This window comes from Myotis brandtii, unplaced genomic scaffold (assembly GCF_000412655.1).
Source record: "Myotis brandtii unplaced genomic scaffold, ASM41265v1 scaffold431, whole genome shotgun sequence".
Lineage (NCBI taxonomy): Eukaryota > Metazoa > Chordata > Mammalia > Chiroptera > Vespertilionidae > Myotis > Myotis brandtii.
In genome coordinates, this window is record NW_005366486.1 from 1,668,699 (window position 1) to 1,686,587 (window position 17,889).

Consider the following 17,889-nt stretch of genomic DNA (forward strand, 5'->3'; position numbering starts at 1 on the left):
GGCCGGCTCCCCGCCCCTCGGCGCCCGGAAAACCCGCAGGTAAAACTATATCCAGAATCTAACCATTTATCATCCTATCTACCACCCTGGTTCAAGCTTATCATTATCATTCATCCAATAATCTTCTAACTGGTCTCCTTATTTCCTCTTTTACCTCCCCATTTAGCCCATTCACAACAACCAGAGACTCCCTTTAAAATTTTAAGCCGGCCCGGCCTGGCCAGGGCGTCGGCACCGGCGGCCATCTTGGCTTCCCCGGCGAGGCGGCGAGAGGGGAAGAAGTTGTAGGGTGGGGGCCAGACTTCCCGGTTCCCCCACGGACGGAGAGGGCGGCCCGGCGGGGCAGGGCGGGGACTGCCTGCCCGCCTGGGTTGCGGAAGTGGTAGCCGCTGACCGAGCTTGCTGCTTTCTCGCTGCTGCTTCAGCTTCCCGGTTCCCCCACGGACGGAGAGGGCGGCCCGGCTGTGGATGGTCAGATAGCTCCTGCCTTCCGCCGCCGATCCCTGGCCACAACCAGTACGGAGCAGACGGCGGCAGCGGCAGCAGCAGGCGAGGAGGAAGATGGCGGGACGGCTGCCGGCCTGTGTGGTGGACTGTGGCACCGGGTATACAAAAATAGGATATGCTGGAAATACAGAACCACAGTTTATCATCCCTTCCTGTATTGCTATTAAGGAGTCAGCAAAAGTGGGTGATCAAGCTCAAAGGAGGGTGTTGAAAGGTGTTGATGACTTAGACTTCTTCATTGGTGATGAAGCAATAGAAAAACCTACATATGCAACAAAGTGGCCAATTCGCCATGGTATAGTTGAAGATTGGGATTTGATGGAAAAGTTTATGGAACAAGTGATCTTTAAATATTTAAGGGCAGAACCTGAAGACCATTATTTTCTTTTGACTGAACCTCCTCTGAATACTCCAGAAAACAGGGAATATACCGCTGAAATAATGTTTGAGTCCTTCAATGTTCCAGGCTTGTACATTGCTGTGCAGGTAAGCAAGTTCATAAGTTAAGAGACTCTGGATTCTTAAGTTTTAATCTGGTTTAATTCTCTATCTATCTATCTATCTATCTACCTATCTATCTATGTATTATAACCTCAAAGCATATCATAGTTTCTCTCTTGAGTTGATAATTTAGAAATCATATTATAGGAAATTGAGTTTTAGTCAGTAGAAAAGAAGTGTTGGCCCTGCCCCCCGCGGCCTGCGGGGCCACCGGCGACCCGAGGCACGTTTCAGTCCGGGGGAGATGTCATGCGTTCCTTCTGCCTTAGAAAAGTCCCCCCCGCGAGCCAGCGCGCTGCAACTTCCTCAGTTTTGTCAAAGCCGCTTCCTGCTTTCGGGCTTTCATACCCTTATAAGGTAGTTTTTCGTTTCCAACCTGAACACCTCTGATGAGAACTTTCAGAATCGAGCCGATTTCAGATAGACCCAAGTGCCTTACTGGTGCTGGGTGTCAAATCATGTGAACTTAAAATACACATATATGTTCGTTTCCCGGGGATGGAGGACAGGGAGCGCCGGGAAGTCATTGTGAGCGGCGGGCATTCCTTCTGACGGTGCCCTGCGGGGAGGGAGGTGTGGGGGCCGGCGATGCGCCGCTCTCCCCAGAGCTGGGGTCCGAGGGCTGTGCTGTCATTGACTGAAGCGGAGGATGGCGTTAGGAAGTGGTCTTCCCTTTGCGTTCTTAGGCGTTGAAGAGAGTTACACCACACTTGGGAGTTATATGTAGAAAATACTGTCTGTATTTTAGCGCAGAATGACTGCTTTATGTTACTGTATTGGAAGTGTTTTCTTTTTGTGGACGTGCCCTGCGCTGATTTATTATTACATCTGTTAATTTCCAAAATACTCCAATTTTTTTGGAGGCGGGGGGTTGGGAGAGGTGGATTGCCAGCCTTCATCTCCCACCCTTTATTATGGGGCAAACCATTCTTAAAGGATGCTCCTCTGTTTGCTCTCTGTAAAATTTCTCTTAACTTTATGCTAGTGTGGCAGTTTCTAAAATCCCAGCCATGCACAGGGAAACAACCCATCTATTAATATTTTCCCTTGGGGAAAATTAGCCTAGTTTAGCCTTGGTTACATGTATTTTTTTTTTTTTTTTGTGGACAGCTTATTAAAGCTACTTTTTCTTAATCCAGTCTTACTTTCCAGTATTTTCTTTTTCTCCCTTCTTAGTCTAATTGGCGGATAGTTTTATGTTCAGGGGTTAGTTTTAAAATCAGATTTGGCCTGACTGAGAAGGAATTTTCAGTGTGTTTTGTTAAACTGAAAAATATTGCTACATAGTTAATATTTTATACTTTAGAAATTATTGGGTTGTCAATAAAATTAGTATAGATAATTAACACCCCAGTAAATAACATCTTAAGTAGGATGTTACCTTGTCTTCCTTCATTTTTTTCCCTTTTGAAATACAGTTTTGGTTATTTTTGAATTAGTATACTAGATATTTCATTGAGGTTAACTGTCCTTAAGTGACCTTTCTGATAGGGCAACTTTGACCTTAAAACACCTGCCAAGTGACCAGGAGGTGTGGGGAGGGTTCAGTTTATATTTAGGATATTTTTGTTTTAACATTTCAGTTATTACTACTTTGTTACATTTTACATTAGTTTTACCTCACAAGGAGAGGTTGTTAACTGGACACTCATTATGATTTCAATGGCACTGATTAGGATTCCTCATTGCCCATTACTTTATTTTACAAAACATCTATCACAATTTGAAATTCCATCTTTAGAGATCCATTTATTTTGGTTTTCAAAGGGCTTTTTGGTCTTTCAGTAGCCTTTTAATGCAACTCCTAGACCAGTGATGGCGAACCTATGACACGCATGTCAGAGGTGACACGCGAACTCATTTTTTTGGTTGATTTTTCTTTGTTAAATGGCATTTAAATATATAAAATAAATATAAAAAATATAAATCTTTTTTATACTATGGTTGCAAATATCAAAAAATTTCTATATGTGACACGGCACCAGAGTTAAGTTAGGGTTTTTCAAAATGCTGACACGCTGAGCTCAAAAGGTTCGCCATCACTGGCCTAGAGCGTTACACCTTCAGCTTTATTAGCGCACACAGGATAGCTCATTGAGATTGGACCCTGGGACAAGCATCTCTAAGTGAGGCCTTACTTGATAGGGAGTTTTATGTTTCAGAATAGTGTGTGTGGTCTCCAGATGCAAATTGTGCACCTATAATTTCTGTATTCCTTTGTGCTTTAGAGAATGCATTCATGTCTTAGGTCTAATTGCAGTTACTCACTTAGTGTAAGTGAAAAATGAAAACCTTAATCAGTTTGCTCATTCCATTTAATTATATACATTAGCCAAAATGTGACTGAAGAAAGTGGCCATCTATGAAACTTGGTGGTCTTAGGTAAGAAAAGCTGTAAGAGTTAGGAAATGAAGCTTAGAACTAGAATTTAAAAATCCTTCAGCAGAGATCCTTTATCTCAACATATGATGAATCATTTAAGCTCAGATCATTACTCCTTTTGAAAAAATTTAGTAAGAAATAGTTCTTTCATATTGATCCCCTATCTACACACTTTTTTTTTGTTTGTATTAGAATAGTGCTGCAGAATAAAATTTGGCCACAAAGATTCTCATTGATAGAGTTGGCTGCTTAAGAACTAAATTACAGAACTTAAAGCTACAACCAGTGGTGAGGAAAACATTTTTTTTTAATATATATTTTTTTTTACTGATTTCAGAGAGGAAGGGAGAGAGATAGAAACATCAATGATGAGAGAGGATTATTGATCCTCTGCCTCCTGCATGCCCCCTACTGGGGCTTGAGCCTGCAGCCCAGGCTTGTGCCCTCGAACCAGGGACCCTTCAGTACGAAGGCCGATGCTCTATCCACTGAGCCAAACCAGCTAGAGCGAGGAAAACATTTTTTTTAAAGCACTTTTAAACACATGAAAAGTTAAAATTATCTTGTTATTTTTTTGCATGTTTTCACTCACATTTCAGTCAAGCCAAATAAAGGAGCTTTTAATGTGCTTTTATTATGTTGTGGCTTGGTTACAGAGCTTTGCATTGTAAAAATTCTTTTCCCCCTTTAAGATGCTCCCCCCCCCCATATATGTTGCATCAGTAAATTATTTCCATTGATTATGATAGCAGAGGTTAATAATAGCCTTATTGTAGAACTATTAGATATACTTAGATCTAGGATGAATTAAGGAATTTCCCTAATTGACTTAAACTTCTTAGCAGTCTTAAAATGTAAGCGTTAATATTTTGTTGGAGTCCATTCATAAGGAGCTTATTTTATTCATTCTGTAACCACATTCTAGAAATGAGTATAGATGGGATGACCTTGAGAGCAGAGGGGAAGGGCTAAGTGCATGGGGGAAAACATAAGTGGAAAGTTCACGTTTCTTACATTAATTCTGTACATATTATTTTATAATGCTATTTATTTCTCCAGCTATCTCCAGGGGCAGAAATAGTCACTATATCTGTTACCCTAAAAAAATTCATTCAAATTTTTATTCCTTCATGGGTCATGTTTTGCATGCTGTTTGAAGTAATAAACATGTTCCTGTTGAGAAGTTAGTCTTATTTAGATTTTCGTAAAATCTCTCCTTTTTTTTCTTTTCTGATTATTTTGTGATGAAACATTGATTTTTGGATTGGGTATATGTTGTATCTAATGAACTTTCCAGCCTTATTGTAAAATACAGTTCAAAATTTTTATTTTTAAGCATAGAAGGGAAAGATCCACCAGTAGAAGACTTGCTGGTCAGGCTTTTTAGTTATCTTATTTAAACTTGTGACAACTATTTTTTTTAACCTAATTTTACAAGTAAGAAAATTGGATTAGAAAATTTAAATTACCTTTTTAATGTCATGTAGTTAGCAGCTAGTGAGAATTGCTATTTGGACTTAAGTTTTCCTGTACTTGAGCCCTGTGTTTTTCTATTACACTATAGGGACTCAGCCTCTTTTCAGAACTATGCACTTTGCTTTATTTTTATTAGTAAGACCAACTCTATTTATTCTTGTTTAAAGTAATCGTTAAAAAATCATAGTATTACTCATTTGATTTAATTAATTAGAGAAACCTTACTGTGCAGATCTTTCTGACTTAAGATTTTTTTTTCTCGTTATGTGGATTCTTTGACTTATTTCCTTATAACTTTGCTTAGATTTATTCTCTAGAAAAAATTTACTCTCATAAAAGAGAGAGAGAGAAAAACAGACAAAAGGTTTTGTCTATCAGGTAATAACAGCTAACATTTATCAAGAATTGTGTGTCAGGCCTGTGCTAAATGCTTTATATTATCTCATTTACTTTTCACATTAACTGAGAAGTATTATCTCCATTTTATAGACAAGAAAATTTAGGGTGAGGGAAGTTAAACTACTTGTCCAAGGTATTGTAGCAAATAACTGATAGAGCCACCATACAGGGTGGGGCAAAAGTAGATTTGCAGTTGTGGGTATGCGAAATACAAGAGTTTATTTCTTGTATTATTATTTATTAATTATTGTATTTTCTATAAGAACAACTGTAAACCTACCCTTTTTGCCACACCCTGTATAGTGGTCTCCTTACATAGAAGATGAGCCTTTGATAGGATGTTGATTAAGGTAGAAAGCAATGTTAGTAATTAAGTACTACTTGCACAGGTAGAAAGTAGTATTGTCAAATCAAGTCTTAATGTATACTTAGCAGCAGGCCCGGCACTCTTGGAAATATAATGAAAATGCATAATAAAATTCGCTTTCAAGAATCTTAATGAGATAAGAGCTAAAAATCATTTAAAAAATTAGAGGCCGATGGAAGGCTGCGTTAATCAAACATTAAGATACTTAACTTTTCTGACAGCAACAGCTATTCTGTAGGTTGTAAGGAAAGAAAGGGATTATTGTGATCATGAAGAGTCAAGAAATGTTTAGTGAAAGTAGGATATGAGCTCTCCTTTCAAGGATTTGTAAGGATGCAGGAGAAGGAAAAGCATATATAACAAAATGGAGAGAGTAACTGGTTCTTGTCTTTAGCCCTCTTAGCATGTGTTGCATATTTCCCACATTATGAATTGACTACAAAATAACGTAATGCAAACTAGATTATGTAATGTGAAAAGGTGCTAACACTTATTGAGCACTTACTGTGTACCCAGGTGTTCATTATATGTCAGCAAAGCTTTGGTTCGAAGTAATTTTACTTGACAAAGAATAAAAATCTAGGAGAATAGTGAAATGTTGAAAATAGGGATTTCAGAATATTTTCAGGGTGGAATGCAGTAGGGTCAGATGTAAAAGAGGTATTTGGGATGCAGTTGTGGCACCTGGCACAGAAGTAGGAACTAAAACTTTTTTTTGAATGAATGAACGAATGAATGAATAAACAGGAATTAGGGGTTTGGTTTACAAAACTGCTTCAGAAACACCCATACCCAGTGACTCAAGATCTCAAGGGTTACGCCTAGGAATATTCATTCTAATAGGCTTCCTAGATGATTTTTAATTAACCCTCTAAACACTAGCTTTGCAGAGTGGGCTGAAATAAGGTATTGGCAGTGGGAATGGAGTAGAAGAGAGAAATTTGGGAAAGGTTGTTTCTTTTATTTAGTTTGTACCTTTCTTCTGGCAATTATATTGCCATTGTTTGTTTATGGTCAGCAAGATCTTTGCAATCATAGCTGTTTTTCAGTTCAAGCTCTACCATTTAGTATGACCTGAAGCTGTACACTTCAAATACTGCAGGTATTATTATTTTTTCCATCTGTTATTTGGCGATCATAATATCTAATTTTTTTTGAGATAATGAATAAAAGTGGTTCATCACAGTGATTGGCACACAGTAAGAGCCCAATACATTGTAATTATTTCAATTATCAGTTAGCTCCTTTTTTTTATTATTGAATTGAAGGTTTTAAGGAAAGGAACACAGTGTCACACTTGTTTTCTTATCTTCAGCTAGTCTCTTATCTCATCCTATTTTTTACCCTTTAGGAGGAGAGTATGTTCAAAATAAGGCTAAAATTTCCTTCACAGTATTATTCCTCCTTGTCCAGCATGCTTCCCCTCCTCCAACATGTGGAAACTGATAAATGCTTGGACTAGGGGCAGAAATGTGGAATGGTTAAAATGTAGCTCCAAGCAATATATCTTCTGAAACAAATCCTCTATAAAAACATTTGAATGCTCACCTGTAATTCTATTGGACTTGTGGCCTCTTTTATGACACTACTGATCTGTAATAGCCACTGGCATAAAGAGGCAAGAACAGAGCAGTTAGGTAATAACACTACACTAACATGCTTTATAGCTTACCAAGTACTTATAAATGCATGCATTATTTAGTCACAGTGCAAAATAAGGTGATGTTATTGGATTAATGCAGCGGTTCTCAACCTGTGGGTCGCGACCCCTTTGGCTGTCGAACGACCCTTTCACAGGGGTCGCCTAAGGCCATCCTGCATATCAGATATTTACATTACTATTCATAACAGTAGCAACATTATAGTTATGAAGTAGCAACGAAAATAATTTTATGGTTGGGTCAAAACATGAGGAACTGTATTTAAAGGGCCAGAAGGTTGAGAACCACTGGATTAATGTTTTAAGTTTGGTTCTTCCGTATAGGATAGTGATTAATATTACTTTGTGTGCTATTTGTTTTATAACTTTATGTGGGCCTTTATATCATAAAACATATAAAAGGTTGAGTAATCCAAAGCAAATAGACAAATATCCTAATTTTTGTAAAATTTTAATACTTTCTTTCAAAAAATTTTTCAAAACCATTCCAAACTGTTGATTTAAACTCAGGTCATTCTTAACATACTCCTTGTAACCAGGAAAGGAACAGACTTGGATTTGTGTGGTCAAATATATTCTTTTTCCCTTCTACTCTTTCTCCCTACCCCTATCTCAAAAAACATTTTCTCCATCTGTTCTGATGCTGAATATTTCATCTTTAAACATTCTTTCCTTTAAGGATCCTTGCCCTTTGTGAAGGATGTCTTTGAGACTTAGTCATTTACAGTAATTAGTGTGAATGAGCCATTGCTACAAGGAGGATAAAAGTCTTAAAATGGGGGAAATACATTTTAGGGTTTGTTTTTGAAATTATTTAAAAATATAAACTACATAATATTGGTCTATGATAAATTACAAGTGTTCAATTATTTAAAGTTTTAGAGCTTAGTCTAATTAAATACAGTGCACTTTTCTTCTGCTATGTAAGCATTTTTAAAATTCAGTTACTTAAGGCTACAGAAATAGCATTTAATGTGCATTTGTGACACTTCCATGAATTAAGGGAAGTGCCTAATGACTCACATTAAATTGTGGAGCTGAAAAAGAATTTGAGAAATCATTTAAAACACACTTTACAAATGAAATACAGGTCCAGAGTTGAGAAATGTCTTTTAGGATTGTTCCTAGTTATTAATTGATAGCATTGTTGAATTCTTTTAAATTTTCTTTGGCATTCACATTCATGGGTTATAGTAGTTGAAATTTCTTATTAGTAATTGATATGCCATAATGTGTTAATTATAGTTAAGGTAATTTTGGTTGAGGCCTGGTACAGCACGTGCATCAGAATTCTTTAGTGATTTTGTTGTACTACAAACACATTATGTGAGAAATAAAAAAATAAATAATTTTATGTTCCCCAATATAACTTTTTAAACCAAATTTAGAAAAAACTTTTGTAAAATGAATGCTCTTTATACAAACTTTGCTTTTCATTGTTTGAGTCATATAAATCTTAAATATATTTATTTTAGATTTTGGATTTCAGTTATTTACATGGGATATGTACAAATAAGACATTTCAAGGCCCTGTAATAGTTTTGTTTTTGAGATAATTGTTTATAACCTTCTTCTGTTCTTTTTTAACCCTTACCTGAGTATATGTTTTTATTGATTTGAGAGAGAGGTAGGGGGGAGGATGGAAGGGGAGAGAAAGAGAGAAAGAAAGGAGGAGAAACATCTGTTGGTTGCCTCTCTTACTTTCCTTAACCTAGGATCCAACCACCAACCTAGGTATGTGCCCTGATAGGGAATCAAACCTGAAACCTTTTCGGTGTAAGGGACCATGCTCCAAAAGACTGAGCCACCCAGCCAGGACTGTTTATAATCTTTTTAGAAACCCTTTGAAGTAGGTACTATTATGTAATTACCATTTTAAAGATGAGGAAACTGAGGTATAGCGAACTTAATTAACTTGCTAAAGTAAACAGTGGATACAGTTAAGTAATAAATCTAGAATTTGAGCCCTAAGGTAGTCTGATTCTAGAGTCCATTGATATACTGCCCCCAGTTGGGATATATTCAACAAGGATGGTTAAATTGTTAACCCAGTTTTTGAAGAATGTTCGAATTTAAACTTATACATAAAAATAGAAAATCTACATTTAGAACTACTAGTTTTTGTACAAATATGAAATATATAGAGAAGTCTTAGTGACTAATTTATTGCTTTGCTTAACCTAAAATACATGCATGTTAAATGATAAAGGCTTACTCATTAGCAGTGTGAATATTCCAAGGACATATGTTGTATCTAACATGATAAAACTGACAATTGCTGGTTAATTCAGGACAGTTCAATTAAGGAAATGATATTTCATTACATATAATTTTAAAACAAAGGTATTTCTGAAGCTGCAATTTGAAAATGAATAATTTATGCATTAAAAAAGTCATTTCTCTCTCTTTAATAACTGCATAAAACACAGAAATGAAATAGTTCACTAGAATAACTTAATAGCCCTGGCCCGTGTTATTTAGTGGTTAGAGCTCCAGCCTGTGCACCAAAAGGGCCTTGGGTGCAATTCCCTATCAAGGGCACATGCCTGAGTTGAGATTCACTCCCTGGCCCTGGTCTGGGAGCTTATGGGAGGCAACCAATCCATGTGTCTCTCTCACATTGATAGCTCCCTCGTCCCCTCCTTCCCTCCCTCCCTCTGCCCTTGATCCCTTCCACTCTTTCTAAAAATCAATGGAAAACTATCCTGGGGTGAGGATTAACAAAAAAGAAAGAGAATAACTTAATAATACAGACTGTTAATTTTTTTTATTAAACTCAGAAGACCTTAGTATTTGACTATGAAAATAAAGAATATATAGATTAAGGGAAACCGGTTTACCACAAAGTAGTTCTTTCTAAAATACAGTGGGGCCTTGACTTACGAGTGTCCTGACTAACAAGTTTTTTGAGATACGAGCTGTCTCTCGCCGATTTTTTGCTGTGAGTTGCGAGCTAAAATTCTGGTTACAAGCCAGCTTCAGATACCCCAACACTAGTTGGCGCAGCAAACGTCACAGTGAACGCCAAAACATCAGCCCAGCATCACGTGTCTCACTTGTTCACAATTGATTTGACATACGAGTAATTTGAGTTACGAGCTCTGTCACGGAATGAATTAAACTCGTAAGTCAAGGCCCCACTGTAGAACTAAAGAGATCGCTATCTGGAGTATATGATAGATTTAGATGCATTTTATATAAAAAGCACACAGTTTTAGTAAAAGCTTCCATGTTTCCTGATTGAAAGTATTTAAAATTTTTTCTGTATAGTAATAAAAGTAAAGGTAGCAGAGCAAAGAAGAGAGAACTTTTAGGGGTTTTTTTTTCCTTGCCTTTTCTTGGTTAATTTGTTATTCGTTTAAAAGATTAGTTGAAAATTTTATTGCTTTTAAAATGCCTTTCAAAGGGACCTGCTTTGCTTATTTCAGATTGCCTTGCTGTCAGGAAAGTTACTTAAACAAAATAAGGGTTTGATATATATATTTTAAGTGAACAGGAATTAAAATTGATAGGAAGACTGTGAGAAGAAGAGAAATGTAACTTGTTGCTATATCAGTGAGGAATCTTGGATGCAAACAACAAAATGATTAGCTAAAATTAGCAAAAAAAAAAGAAAAAGGAATTATTTAAAAGGCAGTGTTGTAGATCACAAAATTGATGGGAAGGCTGGAGAACCAGGCTCAGAAAAGCAGAGAAAAAGGGAAACTAGGTAACAACAGTCTGCCACCAAAGACGTGCTGTGGGAGGTCTGCAGGATGCTGCAACTAGATACTAACCATATGAGTTCTAAACCATCTCTTCATCTTGTCAAGATTTAAAGTTCTGATGTAAGCTTAGATTGGCTAGACATAGATCATGTGATGACAGCAGGTCAGTATTAGTTCCTTCCGTCCATAATGGGATGTGGGGTTTTGCCTCCTGCTAATAAGTCTTAATCATTGGTGGGTTCCTCAGAATAGGAATGGGGATTTGATTCTGGCAGAAAAAAATGAATGTCCACTATAGGGAAAAGATGAGTATGGGAAAATATGTTGATCATTTTTCTTTATGTTACCTTAAATTCCTTATTTCATTTTAAAAACTATTTGATCTGTTGCTAACTAGCAGTTTGAATCAGCATTCTTTTCCAAAAGTGCAGAAATCCTTAGAATTTGTGTTTAATCTAAACATGTGAAAGAAGTTTTTTTTAAAGAATGATTGATGGTTTGAGTAATACAGGATTTTCGTTAGAACAGAGGAATAAAAATCTAGTAATTTTGTGATTATGGAATATTTTGGAAATGCAGTGATATGAGAGGCTATTTATTTAAGGTTTTTTAGAAAAAATATTGAACCCAGAATTATGATTTAAAGAATTTGAGCTGCACTCATTTATTTTTTTCAGAATATAAGGGGGCGCGTGTGCACACACACACACACACACACCATCTCCCCCCCCCCCCCCCCCCAAAACACAGGAGTAAATAGCTTATGCATTTATTTGTTTATAGTTGGAGAAATTCGTCTTCAGTAAATATCTAGTAAGCATCAACTATGCAAATGAACACTTTTGCAATACTTTTGTCATGGAGAATATAAAGTTCAATAAGTGTTCTGGCAGGTATTAATGAAACTTTTTGGAATTATAGGTGAAAGAAAATTTATATTTTCCAAGGAAGATGAAAAAAGTCTTCCTGGTAGAGATAATAACTGAAGGCCTGGACTGATAGACAGGTATAAGGTGCGAGAACAGTGGAAGGAGACAAAATGAGGTGGGAAAAGGAAAGGTTGAATTTAGGTATGTTAGGTGTGATATACAAGGAAGTAGTGTATTTCATATGGTACACAAAAATATTGAAATGTTTGATATTGTATAGGGAAGTAGCGAAAGAATCTGATACATGGAAGATGCTCAATAATTGCTTCTTGAGTTGATTTAAATTAAAAAAGATGCTGGAACTGGATTATGGAGTTCTGGAAATTTGTGAATTCTACTATGGTATTTATATTGTGGGTAGTATGAAATCATAATCTATCATGAACCAGATTTATGATAGTAGAAAGTATATTTTGACTATTCTGGTGAATTATGATGATAAAAATAGTAGACAACAGTTACATGGTGCATACCATGTGGCAGGCACTATTCTAATTATTTTATATGTATTAATTCATTTGATACCTAACCCTACAGGTTAGGTACTATTACTCTTTACAGATGAAACTGTGACACAGAGAGTATAAATTACTTGCCAAAGATCACTTAACTGGCATGATAAACTATACTGTTAGTTCTTTTCTCTGGTTTTATTTTGGTTGTAACTACTCATGCTTAAGGAAGACTACAAAAGAGCATTGATTTTGGAGGATTATAGATACTTGAGTTCAGATATAGCTTTACTATTTCTTTGAAGTGGCTTCTTTGAGCTGCAGTTTTCCAATATTATGTAAACAAAGATAGAACAGCTGTTTACATATAATAATTAAGGGCAGCTATATTTATAATCTATATATATAAAAGCCTAAGCGACCGAACGACCTGTCGACCAGTTGCTATGACGCGCACTGACCACCAGAGGGCAGATGCTCAACGCAGGAGCTTCTCCCTGGTGGTAGTGCGCTCCCACAGCCAACCTCCCGCAGCCCCTCCCTCTGGGCCCTGATTTGGGGGGCTGGTAGGCCAACCTCCCAGGGCCCCTCCTCCCCAGCCACCCACACACACACAACACACACCGGTGCACGAATTTGTGCACCGGGCCTCTAGTTATTATATAAATGTATTGAAAATAATTACTTATTTCACTATTAAAATGTTCTCAGTTCTATGATGAATTCTATGGTATATACAGAAAGATACAGCATGATCTTGTACTTGGCTTAAAGTTTAGTCCCAGAGATGAAACTAATGTATATGAAATAATTAATAATGGTATATTAGTCTTCAATTGTTTGGGAGATTAATAAGAGCTGTAGTATTTGAAGGATGAAGGAACTGAACTTGACTACATCCTTGGAAAAGCATAAATATATGATAGATGGAAGGGAAGGAAGACTGTCAATATAAGCTAAATCAAAAGCTCTGTGATGGCAATATGTCTTTTTTTTCACCCTTTCTCCAAGTTATGGCCTTGTATATAGTATTTAGTAATTCCCAGTAAATATTTCATTGATGAAGGGAAGTCAGGAAGGAGTTGAAAATATTTGAGGTAGGGAGCTGTGGAACAGCAAGTAGTTTATAATATTTATTTCTATCCTGCCTTATTTCAGAAGGATTTAAGATGAGGCACAGTGGTTTGGAATTGATTTGATGGGCAGTGATTGTGTAGATCATTAAGCAAATTGATAAAAGTTAAATTTATACATTATTAGCCTAAGTATAGTATTTTGTTTTAAACAGTTCTATTGAATATTAACATACCATAAAATTTACCTTTTAAAATTATAATTGAGTGATTTTTTTGTACATTCACAAGGTTGTGCAACCATCTCCACAATCAATTTTAGAACATTTTTATCACCCCCAAAAGAAATCTCATATCTATTAACCATCAACTCTCCATGCTTCCTGCCCTCAGCCCTTGGCAACCACAAATTTACTGCCTGTCTTAAGATGGATTTGCCTATTCTGGCCATTTCTTATCAATGGTTTGTGGTCATTTGTGACTGGCTTCTTTAATGAGGCAAGTATTGACTGCTGTATTTCTTTAGTGGTGGATAGTTGGGCTGGTACACTAACAAAGAATTTGGGAAAACGTTGCCAAGAATCTTTGAACGAGTAATTATAGGAATGGATAGGGGAATAAAAGAAATAAAGGAAAATGGATAAAGGAAAATGATACTGGGAAAGAAATGTTTAATGAATACGTAGTGAGTGCCATTCACTGTTGTCTTTAATCCTCATGACAGCCTTGTTGAATTCAGTTTTTATTCCTTATGCATTAGAAATAAAATGTATGATCACAACGTAGTAAATGCTGGAACAGATATTTTACTCATGACTTTTCTTAAAATTGATTTTATTGGGGTGACACTGGTTAATAAAATGATATAGGTTTCAGGGGTACAATTCTATAATATATCATCTATATGTTTTATTATTTATGTGTTCACCACTCCAAGTCATCTCCTTCCATCTCCATTGATCTCCCCTTTACCCTCTTCTACATCACCCAACCCCCCTTTCCTTCTGGTAATCATACTGTTGTCTGTGAGTTGGCTTATTTTTTTTTTTCTTAATTCCTTCACCTTTTTCACCCAGTCCTTCAACCCCCCTCTCCTCTGATAGCTGCCAGTCTGTTCTCTGGATCTATGAATCTGTTTATATTTTGTTTGTTAGTTTATTTTGTTAATTAGATTCTGCATATAAGTGAAATCATATCGTATTGTCTTTCTCTGACTGGCTTATTTCACTTAGCATAATGCTCTCCAGGTCCATCCATGTTATGGCAAAGGGTAAGGGTTCCTTCTTTTTTACTGATGAGTAGTATTCCATTGTGTAAATTGTACCAGAACTTTTTTATTCACTCATCTACTGATGGACACTTGCTCTGCATCCTTATCTCAGTTAATGTAAATAATGTTGCAATAGCCCTAGCAAGTTTGGCTCGGTGGATAGAGCGTCGGCCTGCGGACTGAAGGGTCCCGGGTTCGATTCTGGTCAAGGGCATGTACCTTGGTTGCCGGCACATCCCCAGTAGGGAGTGTGTGGGAGGCAGCTGATTCATGTTTCTCTCTCATCGATGTTTCTAACTCTCTATCCCTCTCCCTTCCTCTCTGTAAAAAATCAATAAAATATATTAAAAAAATAATGTTGCAGTAAACATAGGGGTGCTTATAATTTTTCAAATCAGTATTTTGGGTTTCTTCGGATATATTCCCAGAAGTGGAATTGCTGGGTCATACACACACACACACACACACACACACACGCACACAAAAGGGTAATATGCTAATTAGACTGGATAGACCAGACTTCTTCCAGACGTCCTTCTGGACAAAGCCACGGTGGCGGGGGCCGAGGCAGAGGTGGTTAGGGGGATCAGGCAGGCAGGGGAGAATGGTTAGGGGTGATCAGGCAGGCAGGCAGAGGGGGTGTTAGGGCCGATCAGACAGGCAGGCAGAGTGGTTAGGGCTGATCAGGCAGGCAGAGTGGTTAGGGCCAATTAGGCAGGCAGGCAGGCAGGTGAGTGGTTAGGAGCCACCGGTCCCAGATTGCGAGAGGGATGTCCGACTGCTGGTTTAGGCCCCATCCCGCATCAGTCCTAAACCGGCAGTCGGACATCCCCTGAGGGGGTCCCGGATTGGAGAGGGTGCAGGCTGGGCCGAGGGACCACCCCCCTCCCATGCATGGATTTTCGTGCACCAGGCCTCTAGTATGCATATGTATATGTATATGTATATGTATATGTATATGTATATGTATTTTATTGATTTCAGAGAGGAAAGGAGAGGGGGGAGAGAGAGAAACATCAATGATGAGAGAGAAACATTGATCAGCTGCTTCCTACACACCCCCCACTGGGAATCGAGCCTTCAATCTGGGCATGTGCTCTGACCGGGAATCGAACCGTGCCCTCCGGGTTCATTGGTCAACACTCAACCACTGAGCCATGCTGGCTGGGCAAAGCAGTTATATTTTTAATTATTCTAGGTAATTCCATACTATTTTCCACAGTGGCTGCACCATTATGCATTCCCATCAAACAGTCCACAAGAGTTCCCTTTTCTCCACATCATCCCCAACACTTGTTGTTTGTTGTTTTATTGATGATAGCTATTCTGACAGTTGTGAGGTGATATTTCATTGTGGTTTTAATTTGTATTTTTCTGATGATCATTGACGTTGAGCATCTTTTCATATGTCTATTGGCCATCTGTATGTCCTCTTTGGAGAAGTTTCTATTCAGTTCCTTTGTCCATTTTTTAATTGTATTATTTGTTTTGCTGGTGTTGAGTTTTGTAAGTTCTTTATAAAGTTTGGATATTAACCCCTTATCAGATATATCATTGGCAAATATGTTCTTATGTCTTTTAATTTTGTTGATGGTTTCCTTTGCTGTGCAAAAACATTTTTATTTGTTGTAGGCCCATTTGTTTATTTTGCCTGAAGAGATATATCCAAAAATATTGCTACGAGAAATGTCTGATTGTACTGCCTATGTTTTCTTTTATGATTTTAATGCTTTTGAGTCTAGCATTTAATTCTTTAATCCATTTTGAGTTTATTCTTGTGTATGATGTAAAAAGGTGGTCTGATTTCATTTTTTTGCAGTATCTGTCCAATTTTCCCAGCACCATTTATCAAGTAGAATATCTTTGCCTCATTGTATATGTTCTTGCCTCCTTTGTCAAATACATATTAATTGATCATAAAGACATGGGTTATTTCTGGGCTCTCTATTCTTTTCCATTGATCCATATGTCTGTTTTTATGCCAGTACCATGCTATTTTGATTACTATGGCCTTGTAGTATAGTTTGATATTAGGTAGCATGATTCGTCTTACTTTGTTTTTCTTTCTCAAGATTGCTGTTGCTATTCAGGGTCTTTGTTCCATATAAATTTTTGGAATATTTGTTCTAGTCCTGTGGAATATGCCATTGCTATCTTGATAGGAATTGCATTGAATCTATAGATTGCTTTGGGTAGTATGGACATTTTAATTATCTTAATTCTACCTTTCCATGAACACAGTATATGCTTTTACTTATTTGTATCTTCCTCAGTTTCTTTAGTGTCTTATAATTTTCTGAGTACAGGTCTATTACTGCCTTGGTTAAAATTATTCCTAGGTACTTTTTTTTTATGCAATTGTAAATGGGATTGTTTTCTTAGTTCATTATTGGTGTATAAAAATTCAGCTGATTTCTGGGTATTTACTTTGTATTCTGCTACTTTACTGAATTTATCAGTTCTAGTAGTTTTTTGGTGGAATCTATAGGGTTCTTATGTACAATATCATATCATCTGCAGATATTGACAGTTTTACTTTTCCAATTTGAATACCTTATTTCTTTTTTTTGTCTGATTGCTGTGGTTAGGACTTCTATAATAATAAAAGCATAATATGCTAATTAGACCAGATGTCCTTCGGGACAACCTTCCGAACGAAGCTGGGGCTGAGAGGGAAGTCTGGGTCCCAGGTGCCTGCCGGCAGCCAGAGGGAAGCCTGGGCCCCAGGTGCAGGAGGGAAGCTGGTGCTGGCAGCCGGGGGAAGGAAGGCCCACTCTTGCACAAATTTTGTGCATTGGGCCTTTAGTGTTGAATAAAAGTGGTGAGCTCAGCTGGCATAGCTCAGTGGTTGAGTGTCAACCTATGAACTAGGAGGTCACAGTTCCATTCCTGGTCAGGGCACATACCCACTGGGTTGTGGGCTCGATCCTCAGTGTGGGGTGTGCAGAAGGCAGCTGATCAATGATTCTCTCTTATTGATTGATGTTTCTATTTTTCTCTCCCTCTTCCTTCCTCTTTGAAATCAATAAAAATATAATTTTAAAATTAAATAAATTTTTAAAAATGTGGTGAAAGTGGATATCCTAAGGGAAATACTTTTAGTTTCTGTGCCAGGCCAGCAGAGTCAAGGGTTCAGTGAGCCTGGGGGGGTGTGGGGGGGGGGGAA

At 37.4% G+C, this 17,889-nt stretch overlaps 1 protein-coding gene across 3 annotated transcripts in view; it reads left to right on the plus strand.

Annotated features, from left to right (window-relative positions):
- The first annotated feature begins 230 nt into the window (after window positions 1-230).
- The window catches only part of ACTR3 (ARP3 actin-related protein 3 homolog (yeast)), a 58,676-nt gene continuing 41,017 nt past the window's right edge, over window positions 231-17,889 (plus strand). The window contains exon 1 of one of the 3 annotated variants that reach the window (XM_014546142.1): window positions 231-993. In XM_014546142.1, the coding sequence (XP_014401628.1) occupies window positions 562-993 (432 nt within the window). In that variant the 5' untranslated portion in view covers window positions 231-561. The remainder of the gene's footprint in view (window positions 994-17,889) is intronic. The other 2 variants (XM_005874293.2, XM_014546143.1) reach the window with 2 other exon arrangements.